The 21676-nt window shown below is 33.3% G+C and overlaps 2 protein-coding genes across 9 annotated transcripts; both read right to left on the reverse strand.

The window, feature by feature from the left end:
- Nucleotides 1-304: 304 nt before the first annotated feature.
- LOC123204197 (protein transport protein SEC16A homolog) lies at nucleotides 305-9082 on the reverse strand. 6 transcript variants are annotated; one of them, XM_044620792.1, is made up of 15 exons: nucleotides 8942-9044; nucleotides 7289-8840; nucleotides 6965-7201; nucleotides 6532-6846; nucleotides 5299-5418; nucleotides 5084-5206; nucleotides 4757-4927; nucleotides 4406-4531; nucleotides 4184-4318; nucleotides 3782-3909; nucleotides 3591-3699; nucleotides 3205-3513; nucleotides 2946-3104; nucleotides 2515-2816; nucleotides 305-1271 (listed from the first exon to the last, which is right to left on the reverse strand). In XM_044620792.1, exons 2-15 carry the CDS (start codon nucleotides 8699-8701, stop codon nucleotides 788-790), a joined length of 4131 nt encoding a protein of 1376 aa, XP_044476727.1. In that variant the 5' UTR covers nucleotides 8702-8840; nucleotides 8942-9044; the 3' UTR covers nucleotides 305-787. The 6 variants fall into 6 exon arrangements, with proteins under 6 accessions (XP_044476727.1, XP_044476722.1, XP_044476725.1 ...); XM_044620787.1 differs by having other exon boundaries at nucleotides 6965-8742; nucleotides 8942-9082; XM_044620790.1 differs by having other exon boundaries at nucleotides 6965-8758; nucleotides 8942-9072.
- Nucleotides 9083-11461: 2379 nt separating this feature from the next.
- Nucleotides 11462-14017, reverse strand: LOC123204021 (protein NONRESPONDING TO OXYLIPINS 2, mitochondrial-like). Of its 3 annotated transcripts, none has more exons than XM_044620547.1 (4): nucleotides 13689-14017; nucleotides 13477-13595; nucleotides 11994-12035; nucleotides 11462-11681 (listed from the first exon to the last, which is right to left on the reverse strand). In XM_044620547.1, exons 1-3 carry the CDS (start codon nucleotides 13856-13858, stop codon nucleotides 12016-12018), a joined length of 309 nt encoding a protein of 102 aa, XP_044476482.1. In that variant the 5' UTR covers nucleotides 13859-14017; the 3' UTR covers nucleotides 11462-11681; nucleotides 11994-12015. The 3 variants fall into 3 exon arrangements, 2 of the variants coding, with proteins under 2 accessions (XP_044476482.1, XP_044476481.1); XR_006499438.1 differs by lacking the exon at nucleotides 11994-12035 and adding an exon at nucleotides 12892-12954 and having other exon boundaries at nucleotides 13421-13595; nucleotides 13689-14016; XM_044620546.1 differs by lacking the exon at nucleotides 11994-12035 and having other exon boundaries at nucleotides 13689-14016.
- Between the last annotated feature and the right edge of the window lie 7659 nt (nucleotides 14018-21676).

Below are 21676 nucleotides of genomic sequence, written 5' to 3' on the forward strand. Positions count from 1 at the left end.
TGCATCATCATATGATGGGTATTGATTTATCTCTAATTTAAAACTATTCAATCATATAATGATATGTCGTTTATATATAAAATTATGTACAAAATATTACTCTTGCATGAATATAAACTAATATGTGATTCTTTCGTATTGACCCCTTAAAAATTTCCCATTCTTAATTATACAATAATAAATGGTTAGCTTCTAATAATTACATCCCATTCTAAAGTTTAAAATCACCTAAATCTAATGTTTCAAGTATTCTTATATTAATTGTTCCTCTTGTTATTAGTCCATGAGCATCTGCTTCACTTCATGAAGAAATTGTGGCAATATTATTAAAAGGAAAAAATAAATGACGAAACATCTTATTTTCTGGAAATCGGTACATTATCCTTTTTGCCCCGTCAGGGTATCTTTTAAGAGTTTTTCTTCTATCTTAACTTAAGGGACATTCCTGTTGTAAAACAAATGAACAAATCATCAACTGTACAATAGTACGCCCTATTTAGACTTTCTTTGCCTTTAAAGTCAGAAGAAAAACCCAGAAGAAAAGAAAAAATAACCAGCCCCTCATATCTTCAGTGGAAACCGAAGGAATACATTCGAGACGTCACTTGTGACTTAAGTTAAATATTTGCCGGCCGGAACCATCCAACCCAATGCTGATCCACTAATTCAAGCGTGCCACCAGTTTCTTTTCTCATATACGAAAGGCGTATGAGCAGCACAGCGTCCTTGAATATCGTATTGACCAAAGGGAACAAAACTTCAATATTTACATCTTCGTTACTCTGGTTCAAAGTTCCACCTCATGAAGGTCATCCCCAAAACTCCCATTCATTGGACCAGGCATAAATGACGATGGCGGCATGCTCACTGCCTCACCTTTACCTTCTGTTTGAGGCATGTGTGGATTGAATGAATCGCTGAAGCTTCCACTCCAAGATGCTGTCCGTCGACTCTGAAGTCGGAGGAAGCTATTGTCTTTTGTCATGACAGCTGCTGGGATATTATCCATACTCAGGAACCTTTGTTTAGCCATTGTTGATGTAGGAGGCGGGGAAGCCTCATTTACAGTGGATGTTGAAGGCTTTTCAAACTTTGCAGTTTCTTCTTGAACATTTTCTGCAATAGCCTCCATTGGTTGTTCAGCTGGCGTTGTAGGTGCAGGAACAAAAAAATTGGCATTTGAAGGAACAGCTGGTTTCACAGAAGGAACAGGAGGAGACTGGAACGATTTTGCTGGGCTCACATTACCTTGGTTGAAGGTGTCCACATACCTATCAAAAATGAATAAACATGACATTTTAATCAATAATAACTAGAACCTTTATCATATCTTGCTGACTTCCCATTTGGCTCCCTCTTTGACACTTCAGTCTTTTAAATGCCATCAGGGGTAAAAGAGGGATCCATTGGTGCAAGACTTCTCAAAATTAGTGAGCTTCATTGATTTCAAATAATAACACATAAGGTCAAATGATATTTTTTACCCATAATCAACTCTTATGAACCTCGTGCACAAACATTATATTAATTTAATTATCATGTTTTTGCTCCATACTTGTTCACAGAAAGTAGGGAAGAGTTCAGAAGAGACATGTGGAAGGTAAGCCATCCATTCCAAAACTAAAACTTGGCTGTCTGGTATGGGTGAAAAAAAAAAAATTATTCTTGACTCTAGTTTCAAAACCTACTATCATTTTATCACTCAGTCTAAATCTTGGTGCCCTAATCTTTAGATCTGCCAATAAAGATGGTTAACAGATTGTTTCACCAATTACGCATTACTAGAAAAGCCACAAAAGCACAATCAGTTTCTCAAAGAGATGCATGAAACAACTTATGGGATATGTTTGGTTCGAGTAGTATTTTATTACTAAAAAATAAAAAATAATTATAAAGATACATTATTTATAAGATTACTAAGTATAAATTATTACTATATTTGATAAAATTATTCTGTATAAATAATTATTGTGTTTGGTTAATAACAATAAAAGAATACTAAAATATTATTTTAACAGATTTTTTGCATTGTGAAATTCTGAAATTAATCATTTAATTATTTTTTTCTAATTATCATTTTATTGTCAATATATTTTTCATATTACTTATTATTTGAATTAAAAACAAAAGTATTTTTGTTCTAAATATTTAATAAGGATAAAATTGTAATAAAATTAAGATTACCAAGACAGAGGTGATAATTAAATTATCCACTATATTCTCTGTCATGTCACCTTGGTAATAATAAATTACCGGAATCTTTTATTGATGCCACTAATAAAATAAATTACCAGGGTAATTTGATTACCCCGAACCAAACGTCCCCTTAGACAGTTCCCATCAACCTAAATGAGCAAATGAACTATTGGACCATTAAAAAAATTGATTTATTCTTTACAGTCAATTTCCAATTCAATTTCAATCAGTAATCTACTAAAGGTACTCCAGCAATATGTCTACTTTAATGAGCATTAGGAAGGCTTTTCAAAATAAAGAAAGAAAAATTTAGAATACCTTGATCGAACACTCATACGCCCACGAGCAGAAAATTGGTTTGTGCTTGTTGGAATAGGTGGGATTCCCGAGGCATGTTCTGATGGAGATGAAGTTTTATTTGTCAGACTCCCATTACTAGGAAAGCTGCCCTCACTTTTCAATGCAGACTGCAAGTTGTAGTCAGAAGTTCCATTCTGGAAGGAAGCAGTTACTGGAGGGGGTGGCAGGGCTGCTTCTTCAGCTGGGGGTTCAGCCCCCTCCTCCACCCACCTCTTAAGCTTTTCATCATAGTAGAATTTATTCTTTTCACCCAATTTAGCCTTTAAAAAGAATGCAAATCCAAACAAACAATCAATTTTGGGTACTAATATAATTTTCCAACATTTTTTCCATGAAAATCCATAGAGTAAAAGCTAATGTACTATGAAGATATAGATCAAGAACTTTACCTGTTTATCTGATCGAGGCCTTAAGACTAGCCCCACTGTCTTTTGTAAAAGCCCTGAGCCAAAGCCAAAACGAGGAAATCGAGATGCCCCACCTGAGTCAGATGATTTACCTTGTGCACTGGATGAGGTCGCCTCTGTTGACAAATCGCCATGATGCTGCTGCCAGATGTCATGACGACTTCATGAATACAAAATTATGCTTGTGTAACTCAAGCAGTTAAACATGAATATGGAGTACTCTTTCCAGGTAATCACACACCTGTCTTGGAGTTCTACCAAAGTCTGGCTCTGAGACACTTCTATTAGGCATCATCATTTTGTTGCCATCAGCTGCCCACTCACTTATTGGTTCCATTGAAGCAGAAGGCATTAGTGATGACATGGCCATTGTCGATTGACTAGATCTTGGGCCCATAGGCTGGTTATAATTTTCAACACTTTGAACATTTCCAGATGTAGTTGGTGCAGGGGGCGGTAGGCCTCCAACAACACGATGTGCAGTACTATCAAAAAAATTGAGCAATTTACCGACTAATTTTGTGGGAGCCAAATTTGCAGCATATCCACCCTGTGAACAATTTTCATTGAAGTATGAACAGGAAAAACAACTAAAAAATAGATGAGATAATGGAAACCAGAAAATACCTGCTGATGGGTTCTAATTCTCTCCTCAAGTGATAGCACCAATTGCTTCCATGTTTCTACTTCAGGAGCTCGACCCATTTTCAGTGATTTTAATAGTGCTTGACAATACCTAAAATTGAATTCACCACATCAAGTGAACTAAAGGCAAAATTACTTGGTAAATGGAAGTCAAAAAATGAACATAAACATACTTCAAAGATTCTGAAACTTTTCCCACTTCTGCAAGCATGTTTGCATATATGAGCTTATATGGCTGAAATGGTAGCAGGATAAACTGAGAGTTTCCCAGCACCTTTGAATATTCATATAACTCGGTCCTCTGTCCAAGTAGCCATTGAACCAATTCAGAAAGATCTTATTAAGAAGCATAATCCACAAAACAAATTGATGAAGAGTGGTTTGTTTATGTGCCCAACATGTGTGCGGCGTGTCAGATGTGTTTGCATGTACACATAGGTATGTGAGAGAAAGAGGCTGACACTATCAAAGATGTACAAGAAGCAACTAGAAGCATACTGATTTTATGTACTATTAAAAACAAAAGCTTTTAAATGAGTCATTGCCTAAGAGCCACAAATAAATTCCAAGAGCACCTGAATAGCCTCTGGACTAGCATACGTTCGAGGACATTTCCAGTGATCTGCTCCAATAAGACAAAGTCTCGCACTATCTGAATATGACTCAAAGTTTGCTTCCGCAATTAAGTAGCAGATGTGGGCGGCAGTTATCTGAAATAGAACTCTCAAGTGAGATTCCGGAATAAAATGTAAAAATCAATGCAAGGTAGCGTAACTAACTTAAAATAATATACACACCTCACTTCTTTCCTTCCATAGACAATCTCCGAGATGAATAATCACAAGTTCATCATCTTTTGTTCTGTTTGCAGTTATCACAGCCAAATTCTTCTCCCAATCATCAAGCATGTAATTAGCCCCAGACTGCAGCTCACAGCATCAAAATGAAAATTAAACACTGAACGTTTAATGGCAAACAACACCATTTGAAATTTTCTCTTTCTCAGATGTATACATCCCTTGCAAATTTTATGCTAGGAATTTTTTCTCATTCTGAAAAAAATCCCCAACATAGCACAGACAAACAAATCAATAAGATAATTGTAGCATAAAATGCAGGAATAGACAATTCTGCTATCAATAGCATACCACTGCAGGTCGTTGAGACATATTAAAAGCACTAGAAAGCCCACTATTAGCTGACACATCTGAGGTAAAAACATCTGCTGGTTGCCCAGCTATTAGCAGGCATAATGTCCGCAAAGGTGATCCAGCCACCAGTTGGCGAAGTGCCATTTGCTTGACTGTGTCAACATAGAACTGAAATAGTTACAAGTCCCAATATTAGCACTTAAGGAAAGAAACATGTGTGAGATAAAATAAAAAACAGAGAGACTGAGGCAAGCAACAAACAAATTGATGGTTATCCAACATAAAGTCATCTCATATGACAAGAACATGGAACAGGAAGCAAACCTGATCACCAAGTTGTGACGCAAGGACAAGGGCAGGTCCCCACAACTGACCACCTTGTGCACATAATAGAGCTTCTTTTTTTTTACCACATACCAAAAGATTCTGCACCTCAGATGCAGTTGCCTGAAATACACATTCAGAAGCACATTTAGAAGAGCAAAAACAAAGTTGTCTATAGAGAACTAGTAAAGATTTGCACTGTGATCATAAACTACCCGAATCTGTCCTTCAGATGGCAAATTCTGCACACAGTGACTAAGAGTACCAAACTGGGTCTCATTCCTCTTGGCAGATGCAAAGAGTTTAGCAACTGCTGATTCTGGGGAATCACTCTCCTATCAAAATCACAGAATCAAGATGAATACCAAATGCAAAATTAATTATCTATCTTGGGGACTCTAAAAGAATATTATCATCAAGGGAGGGAATCATTATTGCTAAGGAAAAACAACTGAAAGTATTGGGAGGTGTACACAACATAAGGCAAGGACAAGTAGCTAAAAATGGTACATTTAAAAATGAGAACCTTTTTAAACATACAGCGTGAACTGACGGGTAAAGTACAACATACTCATTTGTAAATTACTAATTTTACAACACATCAACAGGATATTTCCAGTAGTTTGGTACAAAAACTCCATGTATTCCCCAAGTTTCTTAATTTACATGGAATCCCCTATTGTTTTATGATACTGTGGTTAAACAACTCTTAAACATGATTAGTTTCTCTCTTGCAGAAAAACATTTACCCTGAAACATATAAATAAAAATAATTATTTTTTTAAGACAATTTTTTAAAATAAAAACAAAACTTATGACAACCAACCCCCCCCCCCCCCCCCCCCAAAAAAAAAAGTTCCCTCAATTAACCTCCATTGGCTTGCAGAAGTTTGCACACTGTCGGCAAACCAAAGGTTTGGCAGCTACATCATGGAAAAAAAAAAAAGATACAGTAAAGGAACAAATTTTGAAAGCAGTATCTGTATATATCTTTATTTAATTTAACTTTCACAAGTTGGAACCTGTGAATAAACAATCATATCAACTGATTCAGTGATTCTTTGAATTGAACACAACTCTATTAATGAAGATATAGATTCATTTGTGCAAGGCTATAAAAGGAGAATAAGCTACTTGCCTGATAACTAGGGCACATATTTGAGTCTATAAGAATTCCAAGCAAATGAATGAGGGTATGGATGGAGAAAGGCCAAATGATAAAGATGACCCAATACGAAAGAATACTGAATGAGGCATCTAGCTATTTATATAAACCCACAGCAATCTTAAAAGTAGCATGAAATATGGGCAGAAATGCACAATGTACATAAAAATTTTGGGAAGAAAAAACTGTGGAAACCTTTAAGACAGTAATTATTCTACTAAAAAAGGAAAATATAAAAAGAAATAAAATAAAACCATCACCAAATAAAAAACAATTAACCCACCCTCAATGCAGTGTCAGTACCAAAAGGAGATCTAAGTTTTCCGTAATGTTGACAACCAATTTTTAGTAAAGAGAGAAGCAACTTCAAAACTTCGCCCTTTCTGTAATCCATGTCATGAGATTCACAGTTTGCAACCCGCTCATCAATCCATTTATTCAACTCCTTACTTCCAACATTGCCACCAACCAATGGACCCGGAAAGGCTTGTTGGCATAGTGCATTAAAGTATGTCACTCCTCCAGCGCTAGAATCACTGGTGTTTCTAGAGATAACATCCATCAAGTTCAAAACAGAAATAGACCCTCCTACATGATCCTTCACAAAAAACAAACTTACATGATTAGCCTTTCAGGGAGATCAAAATCAACACATAAGAATTAAAAATGTAGCTGCCAAAGGGATCTTAATGTGAGAGAATATTTTTAGTCCTAACCTGGCTTCCATAAGTTGCGTTGTGGAAAGAATTGATATCTTTCATTACTATGAGTTTTCCACCAAACCCAAAAGTAACCAATGCATGTGGGGGGCGACCAGCAGTTGATCTTCCCATGTTTGGGGCACAAGAATTCTGGTAGCCACTCTGAAATGACTGTTGTGGAACATTTACTCCTTTCTGTCCACAATAGTGGTCATTTGAAAACTGCATTTGTTCATTCTGCTTCACATATGGCTGATTCAGTTGACGACTAAAGTTATCACTAGGGACAAAGCTTTTAAACCCAACAACCCCATTAGCCTCAGCATGAACTTGACTTACATTGCCATGTGATGCAACAGTCCACATAGAATTAAAAGAACTCTGTTGATCCACTTGGTTATCCACAGATGCCTTTGAACCATAAAAATTATCCACTTGCTGATGTTGACTGAAATCTGCAGCATCAACAGTGTTTGCAACAGACTCAGACTGCAACATGCTAAAGCCCTGTTGGTTGTAATTACCAAAAGTCTCAGCCCAGCTTCCTTGTCGATCTAGGTTGCCAAAGCCCTCTGACCCATAAGTATCAGCTTGCATTCCATGTTGGCTTTGGCTACTATCAACATGTGGCCCATATGTATCAACTTGCCTAAATTCACCATATATGCTGTTTCTGTTGTTCACATATGTATCAGTAGAAGCAAACCCATTTTGACCTTGCTGATAATGAGCTTCAACTGATGGCTGTCCAGCTGAATCATAACTCTCCAATGCGCGCCATTCTTGAGCCATTGTATCATAATACCAACCAGGATATTGTGGATCAAAAACCATGTGTTCTGGGTAACCATTATTATCCCCATGAGAAACCAGATTATTCCAGTTAGACACACTCTCAGTTGTGCTAGTATCAGGTAGGGTCTCCACAACAGATTGAGAGATTTGTTTCAAGTATGATAGCTCTGATTTCTCTGAAACAACATTCCAATCACTACTTGCAGTTGTATCAGAGCCCCCTTGGAAGCTTGCCGCCATATCCACCTGACACCATTGCCCAGTATTCATATCATACTTCCACCCCGGATATAAATTCTCCCAATACTCACTGCTATTCACATCATGCCCATTGACCATCTCTTGTACTCCGTCAACTTGCCTCTCTTGGCTTTGTGCATGAAAATCATAAGTAACTGAATTATCAATAAAACCAGCAGCCTTAACTTCATTTCCAGTTACAAATCCATTGGCATTCAAATTTGAATTTTCCTCCACCTGTGTAGGAAATTCCATGGAATTGTCCGCCCAACCACTGAAAAAATCCGAGGCTGAACCAAAACCATGATTGCCATTCTGCTGCTTAGAATCAGCATTGAATGCACTCCATCCCACCTCCTTAACCACAGATCCACCATTCTTACTAGCACTTAAATCTGATAAATCTTCCATTCCAGTCCCATCCTTATTATCATTATCATTATTTAATTCAATCACGCTACCAGAATTTGATTCACTTTCCGTTTCTGCAACAACTTTTCTTTTCGTATCATTTCCACTATCATCTATACTCAGATTCGCAAAAGCCTTAGCATCGTCAGAATCGGAGTCATTCGACTCCGATAATTTAGGGGCGGAGGAAGCAGAGGTAGTTGTGGTATGGGTGGGCCCACCGAAATCTTCTTCATCCACTAACTTGTCGAAGAAATCCTCATCCGTCTGATCCTCCGCCTGAAATTGAGGAGGATTCGAAGCCATCGATGCGACCCAATCCTTAATAGTCTCTAAGTGTCGGTGATCTACAGAAATTGAAACCTAGATACCTTAAAATTACACAAGTACCTCAAAGTTGGAGCTGTAAATCAAGATCCCTAGATCAGATCTAGGTTCTGAAGATCTATTCAATTATAAAATCGTAAATTGAAATTAAATGAGAATTTAGAAGGAAACTAATGTAAAGAAATAGAATGATTTCAAAAGAAGCAAATAATAACTTACAGAGATGAAGAGAAAGCGCCCCCTGATTTCGCACAACCAAAGAAGAAATGAAAAGAGAAGAAAAGAGAAGACCTTAATAAATTTTAGTTTTTTTTCACTTGATAGTTTCTTCACCTTGTTTTTTATTTATTTATTTATTGGCCAAAGAACCATATCCCACCCAAGTTTTACCCTAAGTACACCCATATTGGAAATAGATAAAAACCAAAAAACTTACCTATACACTTTCTGTTAAAATTTTTTATTAGAAATAAAAATAAATTATTTTTATACAGCTAATAGATCGATGTCAAAAGATTCTCTTAGTTTTGATAAAAAATTCTAATTAAAATTATTTTATAAATAAATATTCAAATTTTTTATTTATTACAGATATATTTTTGAGTTCATGATAAAACTTGGGTGAAAAATAGTCATTTAGGTTATTTATTTGTTGTTTTGGGTCTCAATGGTATTTGTTTGGTTTTCAGTCTTACGGTACCGCCATGTATACACGGGAGCATTTTATTGACGTTTGGAGTGAATTTTATTTTTACCACCCAAGATTTGGCTTAAAGTCTTTTTCACTCCTAATTTGCATAAATAATATATTTCCAATCACATTCAAACACGGTTAAAAAAAATTAACAGTATAAGAGTAATATTATATATATTTATTTTAAATATATAAATAAATATATATTTATGTATATCATTATATGATTTGATATTATTTTATTATTAATTAAAAAGCATTCAATCATATAATATCATACATCAAGTATATACTCATTTATATATTTAAGAAAAATACACATAGTTTTTATTGATAATATAAAGATTAAATAGTAATTTTACTATCTTATAAATTTGAAAAACTCTTTTATAGATCAAACTTAAATATTCTAAACTTGATAATTAACCTCTAAATAAATTTGAAAACTCACAAATCAATTATTAAAATCTTTTAAAAACCCTAATCGTGGCTTTGCTTCTTAAAAATTTATCTTATTCAACCCATATATTTTAAAAATATTTTTTATGACTCCAATAGTTTATAATATGACATCTATGTCCCTAATAGATTGTGTTTTGCTTAATTTTTCAGGGCATACATTAGCATTATTGGCACTATTGAAGCCCATATTGAAAATTCAACATTTTTGAAAACACGACGAAACTTTTTTCTTAATATCTGAAAATCTCCTGAAATTATATTCTACCCCGCACATTTTGAGTATTTTCTTATTACCTCAATAGTTTGTAATATAACATTTATATCCGTAATTTGTTATGCTTTGTTCAGTTTTTTAAGGTTACAACTGTTATTTCTTAAACTATTGAAGAATATATTCAAATTTAAAAATATCCAAAAAAGCCTAAAATATAGAATAAATTTCCAAAAGCTCTTAAAATATTTCATTATTATTATAAATATTTTTTTTAATTCAATTAAAATATAAATAAATCATCATAATCATATTTAAATTAGGATCTTTTAAATATACTTATTTAAATATACAATAAAATTATGTATACATATTTTAAGTACATAAATGAATACATATTTGATGTATCATTGTGTGATTAAATGATTTTGAATTAAAAATAAAATATCACTAAATTATATGATAACACATAAATATATACCTATTTATATATACAAAATAAAAACATATAGTATTACTCTTAAATATTACTTCTCTTTTTTATTCTATATATATAAAAGACTAATGCAGAGGAAAATACATGCGTACGTAAAAACAAACAGTTAGAGAAACACTACCATTTTCACATTTACATCATTTTTAAGGATATTCTTTATTGCAAATACATATAAGTATTTCTACTATCAAATCGTACCATGTTAAAAATCATTTATCCTCTTATTTCTTTTGCGCCTTATTCATCTTACAATTGTAAATAGAGATTAAGGTTAATTGTGGGGTCCTCAACACCACTATCGTACTCTAGATCAATTAATTACAATAAATTTCATCATCAAAACAATTATTCGTTTCTTTCTTATATACGTTGGCTACAATCAAACCCACTAGAGAGATACATGAGTATGACTAATCTCATCACTCTTTTCTATTAAACAAGAAACACATCTGAGTCGAATCAACCCTTCAGGACTGAGCTCAACTACTCTTTTAGGGCCAAATCAACTAGACTGAACAGATAAAACCCTTAATCTTAGTCTAACTCCTATAGGTCTCAAACTCTATTCCTCTTGGGACTCTTTTAGGGGATTCCACATATTTGTGCTTAGGCTTCATTGCTCCTTATTCTATACTAGCAGAAAGGCCCGTGGAAATTGAGAAAGATAACACAGGCTAAATGGATATTCTTTCGCTTCAAATTTTATTTTACGGTAGAATATAGATGCTCAGCAATCACCTGCGGGCACCGGATTAGTACAGATAAATTAAAGCAAAGATTTTGGGGAAAAATAACAAAAAATACTAATACATGGTGATTGTGATAAGGGAGGTAGAGAAGTAAATTTGTAAGTTAAACATTCAAGACTATCTTTAATTGTACAAACAATGCAGCATAAATTCTTATTTCTCTGAAATAAAATCTTCACTTGAAATACAAAGGAGAATCAGTTTAAGGGTCAAACAGTATTCATAAAATAAGGATGCCTCTTCTAATGAAAAGCTACAAAATATGCTGCCTCTCCAATCAGCCAAAGATAATCCCTCCTCGTGGTGATGTCCACCAATGAGTCACCTTGGCACTGACAAACCTAACTCTATACAACCAACAATGCAAAGAATAAAATGAGAAGAATGTACACATAAATGAAAAAATATATATAATAATATAAAAATAGTAATTCCATGTCAATTAAAATACAAAAATAAAATCCTCTTAATACTGTAATTTCAACTGATTCAATGTTATATATGTTACAACTAGTAAAAAATTTGTTAAGCAATTATACAACTAGCTTCCAAAAAGTTGCGCTACTAGCCTGAGGACCGAAACAGATCAATTCATCCAGCTAAACTAAATCAAATTCTTTCTAGTCACAAAGCAATGAAGGATGGATGACAGTGCCCACCTCCAAAAACAGCAAATATATCTCACGTACCATCAATTCCATCTGGGAGAAGGAGCATTTATGTTACTATGGTATTCTAACAAATTATAAATGAATCATATTTACAGAAGTTCATGCCCACAAAATTCCATTCAACGCTATTGCCCTAAATTTCTGTAATGAGAACACTAAGCCTTTAAGAATTTCAAACTCATTTCACTTTCTATATTGAAATTAAAGTCTATAAGAAATAAGTTTACATCAACATATAAGCAAAAATACAACAGATTGGATAGATACCACCCACCAAGAATTGGCATGCCCTACCATAACATTAACTAAATATTGGCAGCATAATTCAGGACAGAGAAATAAATATAATGGTAAGATAGGTAGCTCCTGAACCTAAACGTATCATCACTCGCTTATTAAGCACAGCAGCTAATTGGCAGGAAGCCATGATAGGAAGCAACTAACAGTCAGGTAAATCCTGAAACTCAATGTAGGCAACAGAACACAATAAAATTAGCTGCCCAGGCAAGTTGTCAACATTTTCTTTAATTGCATTTTCAATGCAATATTTCCTTACAAGCAAAAAGAAAATTTACTAAGTTACCAATAATTTAATCCAGAACAATGGCCAGAAAACAGTTTACTGGAAACAAAAACCAAGATTGACTTCTTAATCAACAAATCCAAAAACCAAAAAGACAGTAATTCAATCATGCCAACAATAGAAGTAACTTACATGTACACAAATCCACATTCAAGGGCATCATTTTAATTTTTTTTTTTTTTTGAATTAATTTGGGGGAATTGGCAAAATCAACAAAGTAACATAGTTAGAATGAAATATGTATCCACTCTGAAATCACTAAAAGCGTCCAAGACAACTAAGAAAGAACTAATAGTTCCGTACTTGATAATGATGATGAGGGCATAATTGACAGGTCTTGCAAATCCCAATCTATTTATTATGTGCCTGCAGGAACCAAATTTTCCAGTTAGACAGAATCAATATACCCGATGAAAGCCCTTTCAACCCCTCTGTGTTTTCCTCATAGCAAATCCCACTAACTGCAGGCGAAAACTAAAATCTGAAGATAGAAAAAGGGCTTCACTGTAATTTTAAGTTAGCCAGTTGTTAGTGAAATTAAGTGCTTAAACCCTGTATCTGTAACAAACCAAAACCAAAAATTTAAACAATTTAACCTACATGTCGGATAAAAATGCCTTTCGCACACGCAAAGACACTACAATATGTAATTAACTTAATAAAAAATTTCTGACTGTTGAAATTCTAATTTCTCCGTAACACTGGACAAAAAAGAAATCTTAGAAATTCCAAAGGGATTTACACAGTCAAACAAAATAAATCAATTACGCACAGAAAAGATTGATAATTCATTTTACAGAGAACAATTTAGGAGAAGCAAAAAGCTACTCACAGTCAAAAAGAGAAAAAGCAAGTACTAGAGGCCGGGAGAGGTGCAGCAGAGTGTACCCTGTGAAAGAGATCGACAGCTCTTCGAAGTCGTGCTCAGACATGACGTCATCCTTGCCGACGCCACCACGCTGTGTAGTGGCAACAGCGACTGCACGCATCCCAGTTCCGACGGAGATCTATCAAATTTACCAAAACAATTGCAAATTATTCACAAAAAGAAAGCACAAACAACTATATTCCTATTCAAAAGGTAATTGACTGTTGCATACCTGGAAAGAAAAACCCGGCGAATGGGGGAGGGAGAAGGGTTCGTGTGGGGAGGGGACAGGACTGAGGTAGCGGATCTGGTGGATTGAGATTTTGGGGCGCTGGACCGGATGGCGGATCGTATGAACGACAAAGATGATCTTTGGATTAGTCTATTGCAAGAAGAAGCCATTACTAAATTTTTAGAGGATTGAAACAGAGAATTGTAAGAACTGTAGTTAAGGCTTTACGGCGTAAGGGTTTAGGGTTTTAGCGTAACCAAGTTCTTGCGTTTGAAGGGTTCGTGTTTTCTCGTTTGGGTTTGGATCGGGTTGGGTTCGTTCGACTCGGTATAATTGTGCTGTCATCCCAGCTTTACAGCAAACAAATTAAAAAGGGGTATTAAATTAAATACTTATTTTATCTTTTTATTAAGTGAAAATATCCATTTTTCTTATTTTAAAGTAAAAATATCTATTTTTTCTATTATTAAGTAAAAAGGGTCTAAATATTTTTTAAACTATCAAAATCACCCTTCACCACATCTATATAAACTCTCTCACTCACACTCATTACATAAACTTTTCATATCACTCAAATACTTACTTTCATTATCATTTTTACTCAATATCAATTATTACGAGTTCATTCGAAAGGAAGAAATTCGTATTTTAGAATTTGAATAAAAAAATCAATTCGTGAGAAAAAAGATATTTATACGAATTTTAACTCAAAACTTAATTTTATTTGTTAAATCTAGTTCGTATGTCATATAAATGGGGTATTTGGATGTTTGATAATAAATTAGGGGTTAAATAAAATGTTAAAAAATATGGACACATTTTGATATTACAAAATATATAAAAGATTTAAATAACATGTTAAAAATAGATAAATGCATTTTGATACAAGACAACATACAATGGTGTTAAATGAAATGTTATATAATTATGGGGGGTAATTGAAATGTTATAAAAATATGAGGGTATTTTGATATTAAATATTGTAAGAACGTTGTAAATAAAATGTTAAGAATAAATAGATGCATTTTGATATTAAATAACATACAAGGGTGTTAAATGAAATATTAGAAAAATATAGGAGTATTTTAATATTAAATATTGTAAAACGGTTTTAAATGATATGTTAAGAGTACATAGGTGTATTTTCATATAAGACAATATGTAAGGGTGTTATATGAAATATTAGATAATTATATGAAGTTAATTGAAATATTAAAAAAATATGGAAGATATTTTGATATTAAACTTTTTTAGACTGTTTTAAGTGACATGTTAGGAGTAGATAAATGCATTTCGAGAAAATACAACATTTAAGGGTGTTAAATGAAATGTTCGTAATTATAAGGGTTAAATGAAATGTTAAACAAATATCAGGGTATTTTGATATTAAATATTATAAGAATGTTTTAAATGAAATGTTACAAATAAATAAATGCATTTTAATACAAGATAACATGTGAGTGTTATATGAAATGTTGATAAGTATAGGGGGTTAATTTAAATTTTAAAAAAAATATGAAGGGTATTTTAATATTAAACATTTTTAAATGGTTTTAAATAACAAGTTATGAGTAAGTTGAGATATTTTGAGAAATTATAGATAACATATATATCAGTAAATGGTTATTGTGGATTTTTTCTTATAAATATTTAATTTTTCTCATAAATTTGTCATTGTAAGATTGATAATTAAAATAACTGGTTATGCGTTGGTTCGTTTCTAGGAAGAATGGATTCAACGTGATAACAACACAATGAAATATGTTAGAAAATGTAAACAATTGATTAAAATTCCCTCCGGAACAATATTTGAAAGATTTATTCAATTTTTGAGTGAGCATTGCGGTCTTGATCCAATCAGAAACTATTTTCAACTATTTATGAAGTCAAGAAAAATTGAGCTCAATTGCCTAGTATAAATCCAAAATGATAAAGATGTCTAAGGTCTTATCGATATGTCTCAATACTTCTAGGAATGTATTCATGTTTTTGTTACATGTACCCCGATCGAAGGATAAAAAGAAAAAAAAGAACAAATTAGTGAAGTTAAAAAAAAATATGATTTGGAAGACTTGATTGATTTCGGTAATGATGTATTGTATATTGTAAATGAATGGGCTTATGGAGAGAAAGATAGGGTTCTCGATTGGGGTGACTTTGAAGGGAATGACATGACTGATATTCCTCTTGATGAGACAGAGTCCAAGCATATATCATTGGTTATCGAGAGTATAAATAATTTGCAGCTTGAAGATCCTATCTTAGGTGGCAAAAATTATTCTGGGCAATTTTTTGACAATATCCCAACTAATCCATTTAGATAACTTCTTGATTTTCCTCCACAGCCATCAACATTATCAAGTGGTACATGATTGATTTGAGAGGAGAATATTATAAAGTTTGATAATATTTTCCATAACAAATAATACTTGAAAGATATTGTGGATCAGTTTGTCATAAAAAAAAGATTTCAATACAAGGTACTTAAGTTTGACATAGGGCAATGAAAGATTAAGTGTAATGATGAAAAATCTCACTGGTTTCTATCTGTAACCAAACCCAAAGTCAGTGAAATCTTTCAAATCATTAAAATGGATCCAACTTATACATGTTCAATTGATCAAATAATACCACATCACCAATAAGTTGGGCCCCAAGTTTTAGGTCTATTAATAAGGTCAAAGTTGGTATTGACTGATCGAATTTATCGGTCTAAAGAGATAATTATCGACATTGTCGACTAGTATAAAATTGACATTTCATATTCACAAGTTTGACGGACAAGAAATTAGGCGTTAAATTCACTAAAGGGCTTACTAGAAAAATCATTTATACCCTTATCAAATTATTGCTACAATTTAAAGTGTACTAATTCAGGAACCCCTACCGCTATTGAAACGGACGATCAATATCGATTTACGTATTTTTTTAATGGCATTCGGATGTTTTGTCTGTACATTTAGACTATATCTTCGACCTATTATTTATATTGACGTTGTTTTCCTTAAAAGTCAAAATCTTGGTTGTTTATTCCTTGCGATGGGTCTCAATGGTAATAACCAGATATACCTAATTTCTTTCGGTGTCGGTAAAAAAAAAAATCACAACACGTGGTGTTGGTTTCTCAAGAAGGTTAAAGAAAAGATCCATACAATCCCCAAGTTGACAATAATCTCAGATCGACATCATGTTATATACTCTATAATAGTTGAAGTTTTTCCAAATGCTACCATGGGTGTTGTTTCCATCACCTTCTGTGATAAGTGCTGTCGTCGACACCCAAATTAAAATTTTAAATTCCTGCAACAAAAATGTAGTAAAAGAAAGTAGGGATCGTTCCCTCAAAGAGTTCCAATTAGTACGTTGTCACAAATCAATCAAAACAAATAATAAGAGGGGTTTTGAATTGAACGTGAATTATAATTAAAAACCGTAAATAAAAATTCAGAAAAATAATCTAAAACAAATAATCAATTAAACAAACTTTGGTCTATGGTCACATCCACCATTGAACTATGATTGATCATCGATACCAAAAATATCAAATTAATTATTCAAATATTCGTTGTGATATTAGTTACCTGTCTTTCTTTATGAATAGTTAACCAAAAATATGTATTTTAGTTAACTTTTATTGATTAATAACCTGTATATGATCTCGAATTCAATTAAACAATAACATTAAGAACTAGAAAGACCAACAAAACAAGATAACACAAACGTACGATGTTGCATTTAATCTAATTGAATATTTTCCCTAGGAATTACAGTTTCTGACGTAGTAAACAATAAATCTCAGTTGCCATTTCGATTAGATGGATTGAACAATTACGGATTCAACATCTAAACTAGCATTAGATTGTATTAATTAATAAACTAATCGTGTGTCTTAGCAATCAACTAATACAATCATAATAAATAATCCAAGAAAATAATCAATACTTGAATAATTAAAAAATGCATTAAAGAACAAAACCTAATCTCACAATTCTTGTAATTCCATGGTTTCAGATCCCTTCAACCAAGAGAAAAGAGTTTAGTCACTATAAACCATCCAAAGCAAGCCACAAATTCAGAAAAATGTTGCTACCAATTACAATGATGAATCCAAGCAAACTAAAAATAAAAATATATATTTTCACCCTACTTAGATCTGGAAATAAAAGATAATATTAATCTCATAATCAAACCAAGCAAATGTGATACATATCTTCCCAAAAAGAAAGCAAAAGATATATATATTTTAATGTATAACCTTCCCCTAAAAATATTCTTCGTTATCTATCTAAAATAATCCTCTTTTCCAGCTAATAATCATCCTGTTTTCTAGGAAACAAGTTTTGACTTTTCTAGAATGTCTCAGTTGAATTTTTCTTGTTGTCCTTTTGTCTCCAAAATGGCCTTCACAAACATATGAATGGCAAAAGGTAATAATAGAAGAAATTTCAGCTTTAGGTATACAACTTCTTGTAACCTGATCAGCGCAATGTTTCCACAAATACGGATCATCCCATATGTAATACTTTGCATCATTTTTCAGTTTATCTTTTTAAGCCTTAGATAAATTAGCTGATAGTATGTTAGTAACCAAATAATTCACAATGTTTGCGTACCAAGACAACCTGCAGGGTGCTGAAAATAACTATTCATCAGGAAATTGCTCCTACAGATTCTGCTCTGTTTTCACATGAACCAGACGGCTTAAATGGTCAACAACAAGATTCTCTTGTCCAGTTTTATCCTTGATCTCTAGTTCAAATTCACTCAGTAGAAGAATCCATTTTACAAGCCTTGGTTTTGCCTCCTTATTTGTTATCAAATACCTAAGGGCTACATGATCAGAATAAATAACAACTTTAACACCCAATAAATAAGAACGAAAATTTTCTAATACAAAAACAACAGTCAAGAGTTCTTTTTCAGTGGTTGAATAGTTTTTCTGTGCATCATTTAAGGTCATCGAGGCATAATATATAGCATATGACACCCTTCCAACTCACTGGGCCAAAACAGCTCCTATGGCGTAATCACTCGCGTCGCACATTATCTCAAATAGAAGACTCCAATCAGGTGGCTGAATTATTGGTGTAGAAGTCAACAGCTACTTCAGCTTGTCAATGCATTTTTACACCATTCATCAAACTTGAAAGTTACATCTTTTTGTAGCAACTTGCACAATGGCAATGCAATATGCGAAAAATCTTTAATAAAGCGGCTGTAAAAACTTGCATGGCCAAGGAAAGAACGAACTTCCCACACACTAATGGGGTAAGGCAGAGATTGCATAACATCGATTTTAGTCTTATCTACCTCTACACCTCTATGCCCCAAAACTATACCTTGCTCAACCATAAAATGACATTTTTCAAAATTTAAAGAAATGTTAGTTTCAATGCATCTTTGTAAAATAAGTACGAGATTATGCAAACAATTATCAAATGAATCCCCATGGATAGTAAAATCATCCATAAAAATTTCTATAATATGCTCAATATAATCTGAAAATATACTGACCATACACCTTTGAAAAGTGGTCGACGCATTACAAGTTCCAAATGACATTCGTCGATATGCAAAAGTTTCAAATGGGCTGTGAAAGTCGTCTTCTCTTGATCTTCTCGAGCAATTGCGATCTAAAAGTATCTTGAAAAGCCATCTAAAAAATAATAGTAAGCTCGACCAGCTAGCTTTTCCAATATTTGATCAATAAACGACAACGAAAAATGATCTTTATGGGTTACAACATTTAATTTCCTGTAATCAATACAAACCTATCACCAATTTTGAATTCGGGTGGGTACCAATTCATTATTTTGATTTTTTACCATTATGATGTTAGTCTTCTTCAGTATAACTTGAATAGGGCTGACCCATTTACTGTCTGAAATTGGATAAATTACTCTGCCTTGATGCAACTTCAAAATTTCCTTATTTACTACTTCTATCATCGGCGGGTTTAACCTCCTTTGTGGTTGTCGAATTGGTTTAACTCCCTCTTCAAGAAGAATTCAATGCATGCAAGTAGATGGACTAATTTCTTTAATATCAGCAATGGTCCATCCTATGGCTGTTTTGTGCTTCTTCAGAATTTGTACCAATTTTTCTTCTTGCTGCTCATTTAACTTACTAGAAATAATTACTGGTAAGGTCTCCCCATCTCCAAGGTCCATATATTTAAAGTGATCTAGAAGAGGTTTAAGCTCCAGCTCTTGTGCCTGCAAAACAGAAGGTACCAATTTTTCATTAGGCATTGATAGTTCAATATAAGATACATTACCTGTATTTTTCAACTCTCTGCACATTAGAATTTAATTTAAATTCATCACTTTCTTTCAAAAGTTTTTCATGGTTAGTCACTTCCAACTCATATTCTCCATCAAGTTCAAAAATATATAGTGCTAGAGAATCAATTAAATCAACTGAATAAATAGAAAAATTCACATCAGGTTATTTCATAACATCATAGAGATTAAACTGGACAGTGTCACCATCAAACTCCATGGTCAGTGTGCCTTTATGAACATTAATTTTTGTTTTGGCTATTTTCAAAAAAGGTGTTCCTAACAAAATAGGTGTTGATTGGTCATTATTTTCTATGTTAAGAACATAAAAATCAGCTGAACAAGAATATCTTCAATCAACCTCTTAGGATATGCATTCGATCTATCAACCAACTAAATAACTACATCAGTTTTTTTCTAAAAGCCTAAGATTAAGAGCAGAATAAATGGAATATGACATTACATTAATAGATGGTCCTAAATCTAACATGGCCTTTTCAATTTTAGTGCCACCTATTATGCAACGGATATAAAACATACTTGGATCTTTGTATTTTTTAGGAAGACTTTTTCGAATTATGGCTGAAACATTTTCTCCTACCCTTACCTTTTCACATCTTTTGAGCCTTTGCTTTCTTTTCATTGTACACAACTCTTTCAGAAATTTAGCATAGCGAGACACTTGTTTGATTGCATCAAAAAGTGAGATATTGACTTCACACTTTCGAAAGGTCTCATATAAATCCGCATTGCATTCATACTTCAGATTTAAAGTTTCAGGAAAAGGAGGAACAAGTTTATATTCACTGAAAAAAGGATATTTACTTGTCACTGCATTTTTAAAAGAATTATTTTCTGCTACCACTTCTTCTTTATTTTCTGCTTGCTACATTGGTGCATGTGGTGTTTTAATCGGCATCTCTAACTCTTTTCCACTTCTCAATACTATTACACTAGCATTGTCCTTTGGGTTCACCACAGTTTGTGATGGCAGTTTGTGATGGCAGTTTGCTTGAATTATATGCTTCCAGCTTACTGACTGCAGTACCCATCTGACTCATTTGATTTTCCAGATTTTGAATGATGGTTCTAGTCTCCTGCTAAAATTTCACAGTATTAGTAGTCAAAGTTTTAACAATATCTTCAAGAGATATACACAATTTTGAGTTGGTTACTACTGTTTAAGAATATAAGCCTATTGATATGACTGAAAGTTATTCGAAGACTAATTTACATGTGCATTCCCATAACGAGGATTAGGATGATCCCTCCAACTTGGGTTGTAAGTATTCAAATAAGAATTATAATTATAATTTCGCTGCTATTGTCCTAGAAATCTACCTACTGCATTTGCTTGCTCAAAGTTGTCCTCTTGAACTGTTGGGCACATATCAATTGAATGCCCTCCCACTAAACAGATTCTGTAAACTTTACTACCTCTATTTTTCCTACAGCCATTTGACGTACAAGAGAAGTTAGATCATCAAGTAATCTTTCAAGAAAAGAGACATTTAGCTCATTAAAACGTCGAGACGATGGTCCAATCTATTCCCAAATTATTGTGAATTCGACGCCATGTTTGCAATTAAATTTTAGGCTGCCTCAGGTGTTTTGTCAGCCAATGCTCCACCACTCATTGCATTAATCATATTCTTATCATTTGATAAGAGTCTTTCGTAGAAATATTGAATAAGGAGTTGATCACTA

This window comes from Mangifera indica, chromosome 20 (genome assembly GCF_011075055.1).
Source record: "Mangifera indica cultivar Alphonso chromosome 20, CATAS_Mindica_2.1, whole genome shotgun sequence".
In the NCBI taxonomy this organism is placed as follows: domain Eukaryota; kingdom Viridiplantae; phylum Streptophyta; class Magnoliopsida; order Sapindales; family Anacardiaceae; genus Mangifera; species Mangifera indica.

Bases quoted from the DNA above. Each gene is read 5' to 3' on its own strand.
- LOC123204021 (XM_044620546.1), bottom strand. From the start codon at position 13,858: ATGGCTTCTTCTTGCAATAGACTAATCCAAAGATCATCTTTGTCGTTC. The intron at 13,596-13,688 runs GTATGCAACAGT...TAAATTTGATAG, and splicing joins CGCCGGGTTTTTCTTTCCAG to ATCTCCGTCGGAACTGGGAT. The intron at 11,682-13,476 runs GTACACTCTGCT...TTGGTTGTATAG, and splicing joins CTGTCGATCTCTTTCACAGG to AGTTAGGTTTGTCAGTGCCA.
- LOC123204197 (XM_044620787.1), bottom strand. From the start codon at position 8,701: ATGGCTTCGAATCCTCCTCAATTTCAGGCGGAGGATCAGACGGATGAG. The intron at 4,532-4,756 runs GTATGCTATTGA...TGTGAGCTGCAG, and splicing joins TGTCTCAACGACCTGCAGTG to TCTGGGGCTAATTACATGCT. The intron at 3,514-3,590 runs GTATTTTCTGGT...AATTGTTCACAG, and splicing joins GAATTAGAACCCATCAGCAG to GGTGGATATGCTGCAAATTT.